The following is an 8,358-nucleotide window of genomic DNA, read 5'->3' as shown; positions in this document are numbered from 1 at the left end:
TTTTTTTTTTTTTTTTTTTTTTTTTTTTTGGGTGGGGTGGATTGGAGATTTAGTAGGAGAGACAAAACAATAGTTTTGCAAAAATGAGGGATTTTTGTGAGTCATGCAAAAATAAAAAATTTGCTAGTGCGTGTTGCGTGCACCAGTAGTGCTTAGCAGACGCGTGCACTTCACGTGCTTGCTGGGCAAGTTAATAACATTAATTTTTTTTTTTTTGCATGTTTTCTTCTTTCTATTCTTCATTTTCGGCCTCCTCTCTCTCTTTATTGGCGTTTCTTACTTATTATTTACTTTTAAAGTCAAATTCCTCTTTAATTAAGTAAAGAAATTTTAGTAATTTTAATGTGTTTAGCATATATGTAGCGATTTGTGAAAGAAAAGAGGGAAAATTTTATGAAATTACCCAATTTCTCTCAAAAAAGTTTGTAATATAACATTTCTCATTGAATATGATATATTTTGTTGATGATCTAATTTTTTTTGAAAACTGGCACTTTACATATAATTATAAAAAAATAATTTAAGAACCAAATATATGGACACGGACTAAAATTGCTATTCTCGAGAAAATATTAATAATCCTGTGGCTGTGCTGTGTAAGTTCGGAGTTGAGACACAGCCATAATTGGCTGGATTGTTTAAATTTCTCTTCTGTCAAAGGCAATAGGCATGCAAGGAAAGGGAACTTTCAACATAAAGATACCTTTTTCTGTTTTCTTTGGCTTTGGCTTTGGCTTTGGCTTTGTTTGGATGTTGCAACTTCGAACACACCGTTAACAAAATGCGTTTTATTTGCTGCAAATAACCACTACACAACAATTTACAAATTCCTTCAAAAAAAAAAAACCAATTTACAAATTCAATCTCCACTTTAACTCTCTGCATTCATTTCCTAAACAGCAATGGCAATAAATGGCCACAAATGTCATTTTCCTACTTTTATTAAGTGCTTGGAAAAAAAAAGTCAAATTACTTTTTTATTTTTTTTAAAAATGCTTTAAAAACTTTATGTGGTTGATCGAAGTCCGTTGAAGGGGCAAGTGTAGTACCAGGTGGCTAGGGAGATTGTTGGCGGAGGCATGAAGTGCCAAGTCTAGCATACTGTCGTAGTCTAAAAAATGTGACGTTATAAATAAAGAAAGTTGTACATTCATTACGAGTAATAACTTTTGATGTTCGCATTTGATCCTAACAAGTCTAATTAATATGTAGGATAATCGAGCAAGATCAAAGACAATTGATTGCAAGGAATATGCATGCATAGTTTATTTATAAGAGAGTGTGTGTGGTTTGTGGAGTGTGGACAACCATTATAATCATGAGTAACATAAATGTTAAGAGATGTGTGAATGAACCTTTTTTAAAAATATTAATGATTTTGTCACAATACAATATTTGTTAATAATTACTTTCTCAATTTACTAAAGCATAAAAAGTCAATATCGCTTGCATTGAGGCACGTCTGGGCAGATGTATAAAGAACTTGTTTAAAGTAAATGTAAATATGTCATAGCAAATAATAAAAAGTGTAATTTCACAATTAATCAATTTTAAAAAATACACATTCAAAAATCAAATGTAGCCTTAAAATAGGTAAAATATACTTATTATTATCTCATTTAATTGAAAGGTAATTGGGGAAAAAACTGAAAGCATTGATTAGATGAAGATAGATGATAGGTCATAGCTAATATCAATGGACGTAAAGTGTGGCGATATTTATGATTAAAAAAATCCAAACAGAACGCAACTCTTTCTCCGAGGAAGTTGAAAGTTGTAGACCACTTGGCATCTGCACACGCCAAACATACCCACCAAACTCTCCTCTTATATACTCTCTCTCTCTACGAAATTTCCTGGAAGCTCACTATGCCTCCCTTCACTTCGCTCCCATTTAAACCTCTCTCCTTCCTCCTCTCTTCCGCTCAACAACCCACCATTCTTCTCTCTCATCTCTCTCTCTCCTCTTTCTCTTTTGCCATGAAGCTTATCAAAAGCATTCCTAGACCGGCTAAGCTCTTCAAATCGTTAAGGTCTCGTTCCCTGTCCAGATCCGACGATCCGTCGTCTGTTAGGTCCGGAACGACGTCGTCTTCTTCATCCGCTTCCGATTCCGAGTCTCAAACGGGGTACAAGAAGCCCGGCGGGGAATCCACGCCGACCAGCGTTCTCCCGGCGCTCAACCGCGAGATCTCCCCTGACGAGTGGCCTGGGGTGTACGCCGAGCTGGTCCAGGCGTTCAAGCTGATCGACAGGGACGATGACGGTAAGATCAGGAAAGAGGAGCTGGAGGCGCTGTTGAGCCGGGTGGGAGCCGAGCCGCCCACCAGGGAGGAGCTGAGGCTGATGCTGAGCGAGGTGGATAGGGACGGCGACGGTTGCATTAGCCTCGAGGAGTTCAGCGTGCTCAGCTCCGCCTTCGCGCCGCCGTCTTGCGACTCCGAGCTGCGAGACGCCTTCGACTTCTTCGATACGGATCACGACGGGAAGATATCCGCGGAGGAGCTGTTTAACGTGTTCAGAACGATCGGCGACTCGTGGTGCACGTTAGAGGAGTGCCGGCGCATGATAGTTGGCGTCGATAACAATGGCGACGGGTTCGTGTGCTTTGAGGACTTCTGCCGTATGATGGAGCAGCAGAGATGACTGATTATAATGATCAAAGCTTGTTCTTGATTTGGATGAAAACAAAACAAAACGGAGTTTCTTTTTCTTCTTTTAAATCTTTCTTTTGGAGCGTCACTGATATTTGTAATAGGGTTCGGATTTTCGTAAAAATGGATCGAAACTACCAGATGAATCCTTCAGTGAGAAGTGGTTTCAACTTTCTACTTTGCCACTACTGCCCTTGTCTATATGTACTGGATTTTCCACCAATCAACTGAATATTACTAGATTTTATCATCCTTTCAATTTGTGCAACGCTTTTCCTTTTCCTTTTCTTAAAAAATATTTTTGAATAGTATGAAAAAATGATTATTTGTCAATCTAATGCTGCAATAACAAGTTACTCAATAAATGCAAAATATTACTCCGTATCAAGTAAAGATACACTACAATTGTTATGTTTAGTTTAGAAACCAAGAAAAATAACTTGAATTTTTAGAAAAATGACTTTTTCTTTCTTTGGGAAGTTATTTTCTGGATTCAACTCTTTTTCTTCTTGGCTAGTTGGCTTTTTCCTAAGAATGCTCCCCGGCTTTCTTCAGCCTGCCTGTATAAAATACTTGGGCAAAACATAGTTGCAAATCTTGCAACAATTAAAATAATTTTAAGAAAATGAAACAAACACAAACACATTTTTAAAATGTAACCAAACACAAAAAATTAAAATATTTATTTTTAAAAAAATATTTTTCACAAATATTTTCCTAATTTTCTAACACACATTAATACTAACAAAATTCATGAATTGTCTAGAAAGTTCTTTGATGGCTAAAAAATAAGGAACTTAATACTAACAAAATTCATGAATTTTCTAGAAAGTTCTTTGATAGTTCAAAAAATGGAACTTTGAAAATGACATTTGGTGCTGAATTATATGTTTACGGTTAAAATTTGAAATTGAGTTAGTGCTGGATTTAGTACAACTGCAAAGGTACTTTAAATTTAGTAATTTGACAAATAATTTGTACATATTTTTGTTTATGATTATTAAATTTAGTTATCTATCTTATTCTTTTTAGTCATTTACTAATTACTAGAGATGTACTAGAAAAATAATTTCTAAACAAATTATTTGTAAATAACAATCTAAAAATGTGATCAAAGTAGTTGACTAAATTTAATATTAACGAGTTTAAAATAACTTTCTAAGTTTATAAATAATAAATTAACAAAAATGATTAGAGTCATTTAATCATTCTAATTTTAATTTATGAACTTACAATTAATGAAGAAACATCTTCTTTGACCATTAAAATGTTACTTTATGTATCAGATTATAAATTTAGTTTTAAAAATTAAATTTATTTCAATTTTTTGTACAAAATAATATTTAATTTAAGAAAAGAATTTGAGCTATCAACTAGCTAGCCGCAAAGTATATTGTGGACCATGGTCCACAATGCATTGTGGACCATGATTATAGCTGATAATGCAGTTGTGTTAAAAAGATACTGTAGTTGTGTTGAAAGGAAACTGCAGTTGCATGGAACAGAGAACGTTCATCCGTTCAACACAACTGCAGTATCCGTTCAACATAACTGCAGTATCTTTTCAACACAACTGCAGTATCCGTTCAACATAACTGCAGTATCTTTTCAACACAACTGCAGTATCTGTTCAACACAACTGCAGTTCCAGATGGATGACACGGCCTCTGTTCCGCGCAACTGCAGTTCCTTTTCAACACAACTGCAGTATCAGTTCAACACAACTGCAGTATCAATTATGACCCATGGCATGGTCCACGGTATAACGACTGCTAGCTAGCATATCTTTTATACTGCGCGTAATTATATATGCTCTTGAAGATTTTACATAATACTAAATATTTAATACAATTTCAAAAATATATATGATTTTACATAATATAAAAAGCACGAATGTTGATAGACATCATACATAACTTTCTATTTAATATAATATTAATAAATAATACTTATATCAAATATTCATTATACTTTCACATTTTTTTCTAAATTCGTACTCCTTAATAGTTATCACAATTTTATGAACCGCCTAAAGAATTTTTTATTTACAAATTTGAATACCGAAAGCTGCTCCTTTTTTCCTATATGTTCGCGTCATGCTTCTCCCCTGACTTGTCACGGAGATTGGACATAAATCTGTTACAATTGAATGATGTGGGAAATCAAGAAAACTAATAGCTTTGTAGTTATTAAATTAGTAATCTAAGTAATTTGATTAGAGTCTGATTGATAGACTAATTGTATAACTCGATTACTTTGTGACTAATTTGATTAAAAAATATTTAAAGAATTAAGATAATAAACATCTAAATATGATAATCATATTCTCTCCGTTCAACTATTTATTTATGAGCAAATAAATATTACTTTTATAAAATATATAAAACTTTTTTTCTACTTTCTAAAAGGATCGGGCAATCTGAACCGCCATAACATTTTAATTTTCAAGTTTTAATAACTAACTTTTTGAATAGAGTATGCCAAACAGAACTTATCTGATTAGTAACATTGGCCAGATGCATTGATCATCTTGGCACATGCCGACATGGTGTTTCGAGGCAATTAATATTGACACTTGAGAAGAAACATGCCGATAACAGAACATTTTGACCGGTTTCACAAACCGAGAAGCTTTGACGCTGCTAAATTACTAAGAAATTAAACAATGATTAAGAATTTCGATGCTACCAATATCTTAATTAATCCTTATTGTTGCTGTTGTGATACATCATCGTGATTTTATTATAGTGGTTACTGATTACTGATTAATGATTATATGTTTTAATACAGTTGAAGGAATATAATTTTTTGACTTAATTAGATTGAATATAAATTACATTAAAATATGTTGCAATGCCAATTAGAATGAAGAAAAATATCACTTGTATTAAATATAATGTTGAATAGTTAGAAATACAAATAATTAAAAAAAATTATATTTACCGATTATTTGATTAGATTAATTGAGATATTATTATAAGTAATATAAAACAATACAATCAAATCAAATAAATAAATGCATTATTTGTTGTCGTTTGTGTTAAGTCGGCCGAGAGTTGGTAAACTCCAAGCGGAATGGGCGGTTTGGCGCGGAGCGATGATTGTAAACGACAAAACTCAAAACGATGTCGGTTGATGTATGCTTAGAATTTATGGTGATGAAAACCTGAGTGAACCTTTATATTGGTCATGGGGGGCGACTAGCTAGAAATATAATGTATTGGATTGTTTAATTATTGAGCAATAAACAATAAAAATGCAACAACTCCTGCTGGGGACACAAGGAAAATACAATGCGATTTGGAAGATTTCAAATTATATGAGTGAGAGACAAGCAATACTCATCATCTAATAAATCACTATTTAAATTTGAATATATAAATTTATAAAAATTTCTTTCTATGACTTATCATTTTATTCAACAACTAATTTTATTAAACACCTTAATTTCAATCAATTACTTCTTAACTACTAAATTTAAGCTAACTTTTCAGCTATGCATGCCAAAGAGAGCCTGTGTGCGTAGAAAGACTAGATTTAACTAAGATAAAGATTGAAGAATCATGCCCAGAGAGAGACGGACTAGCTTAATAACTCAACTGACTCTATTACAATATAGTATCTGTCACCCATTGGGGTTAAAACCTGTGGCCTCTCATTCGAGAGAGTCACAGAGATGTCATTGAGCTACAAGCTACTTGACAACTAATAACTTAGTAACAATTGAGGGATGAAAAATACGATTGACAACTTTAAAAATAATAATAAAGATTTATAAGGTCAGATAGAATGGCCTTACTGGGCGCCTTCTTCAAGAGTTTGAAAAGAATAATATTGGGCTAACTTCTATGGGGACTCCCAAATTCTACTCTATCAATTATACTTTCTGACGTGGCAAGCATGGATAGGACATTTTAATCTTATGGGTCATTTGTAAGAGAGAGTAAAAGTTGAGTATAAGTAGTATTTTTCTATTGGGCTAGTCCATCTCTATAAGACTATTATAAGCTTGAGATTGCACCAGTAAATGAGACATTACTGCTGCCATTATTTGATACAAATCTGAATCATCACTACTATATGTGTGCTCACCTACTTGACTCACTGAAACAGCCAGCTGGTATGGTATGGTATGGGCCTCACTCTGACTTTGAATTCTTGTTCTCTTGTTAAACTCTTCATCCTTCTGGTGCCAGCCAGCCAGCCAGCCTCTCCACTTCTTTCTGCAACTCCTGAATGTAGAAGAACATGAAATACAGTGCCCAGAATACTTCATTTCTTCTGCAAACTATTGATTTACCAAAGAGATTTCCATAAGACTTACAACAACAATACCAATTCACTGGCAGCAGGTACAAGGGAAGTGGGAGAAGAATGCTGGGGTTGATTTTTCTTTAATTGTTCATGCCTTGTAGATTCTTCCACAGGCAAGAACAGACAGGTAAATATAGAGAAGAAAAGGCCATCATTCTAAAAGAGGTTTTGCTTAGTTTATATTCTTGCCATTTTCTATACTAGATCATGAACATTCAGCCCCTGGACACACAAGAATTACAGAAACCACATGGTAATTTAGATGCCAATCACATCTTTACTTGTTCAAGCATAGAGGTTTGAAAGGATTGAGCTTTAAATGAATTTGTAGAGGATAAAAAGAAACAAGACTATGTTCACTCTGTCCTCCTGACCAAAGCACCCAGCACTGCCCATAAACATTTGCTAAGCTAACTCATACCAAAAACATATGGCTTGAATAACTGTTTTCTGAAAGGAATAAACTACAGTCTGTGAAGAATGAACTGCTATTTATCATGTCATGTCCTACTTTGCAAGAAATGTTGAAAGTTGAAACCTTAAACACTTAATTGTCCACCACGATTCAGCTATGAAATCAAGAACACCAGTTTCAGGAAAGCTGAAAGAACAATTACACTCATACATCATCATATCTTATACTGTTTCACATCCAAATAATCTGAGAACATGTAATCCTACTCTGTAACTGCTATCTATCATGTCCTATGAATGTTGTTGAACCATAAGCATTTCCAGTTAAATATTTTACTCATTCTCGATAAAACTTATCTCACCTGGAATTCACTGCAACAAATATGAAATTTCATTGTTTTACCAGCATAAAATGAATTCGATTGCAACTCCAAAAACTACAAACAATCTAATGACAGAATACAAAACACAGACACGCACAATTATAGAGCCAGTGTTCATTGTAGCCAAAGTAGAAAGAAAAAGCCAGAAACTTCTCCAAAGAAATAGCACAATAAATTTCCACTCTGTATTTCAATTAGACTTGAGGTATGAAGAACCTATACGCTGCACATTCAATTCTATCCAATAAACGGTAAGAGCGAAAAGCACCAGAATCCCAAACGCAGCCAAGTTAGAAAGGTGAAAAACCCTAAAAATTTAAGGAAATCCAAAATTCAAAAGCAGCTTAGCAAAATTTCACAGGAGAACCAGGGTTCCGTAGCAGAGTTTTGGGGGAGAAAAAAATTTGGACCATTTCTCGATTTGTGCGTGTCATCCTTGCGCAGGGGCCATGCTAATCTTCTCTGTATCGTTCCAATTTTATCGGATGTCCCCGAAGGGACATTCTCCTTCCTCAATGGCGGAGTATGTGTAATGGAAGAGAGCTGCTTCATCGCCCGATGTGGGAACTGCACAGAGAAAAGCGAATACTAGT

General features: G+C 34.2%; 1 protein-coding gene, 1 long non-coding RNA gene and 1 other non-coding gene across 3 annotated transcripts; 1 reads left to right on the top strand and 2 right to left on the bottom strand.

Annotated features, from left to right (window-relative positions):
- Window positions 1-1,869: 1,869 nt before the first annotated feature.
- LOC116028440 (probable calcium-binding protein CML36) lies at window positions 1,870-2,913 on the top strand. The gene has a single exon (XM_031270156.1). The coding sequence runs from the start codon at window positions 1,870-1,872 to the stop codon at window positions 2,644-2,646; it is 777 nt and encodes a 258-aa protein (XP_031126016.1). The 3' UTR covers window positions 2,647-2,913.
- A 3,648-nt stretch (window positions 2,914-6,561) lies between these two features.
- On the bottom strand, window positions 6,562-8,327 carry LOC116029055. Its single transcript, XR_004100270.1, has 2 exons — window positions 6,979-8,327; window positions 6,562-6,886 (listed from the first exon to the last, which is right to left on the bottom strand). It is a non-coding gene; the product is annotated as an uncharacterized LOC116029055 (long non-coding RNA).
- On the bottom strand, window positions 8,164-8,266 carry LOC116031135. Its single transcript, XR_004100564.1, has one exon. It is a non-coding gene; the product is annotated as a U6 spliceosomal RNA (small nuclear RNA).
- Window positions 8,328-8,358: the final 31 nt, after the last annotated feature.

Source organism: Ipomoea triloba, chromosome 9, assembly GCF_003576645.1.
Source record: "Ipomoea triloba cultivar NCNSP0323 chromosome 9, ASM357664v1".
Taxonomy (NCBI): domain Eukaryota; kingdom Viridiplantae; phylum Streptophyta; class Magnoliopsida; order Solanales; family Convolvulaceae; genus Ipomoea; species Ipomoea triloba.
Note: the sequence above shows the minus strand (reverse complement) of the source record. Positions and strands in the feature narration are given on the sequence as shown.

Excerpts from the sequence above, each read along its gene's own strand:
- LOC116028440 (XM_031270156.1), top strand. The coding sequence starts at position 1,870 with ATGCCTCCCTTCACTTCGCTCCCATTTAAACCTCTCTCCTTCCTCCTC.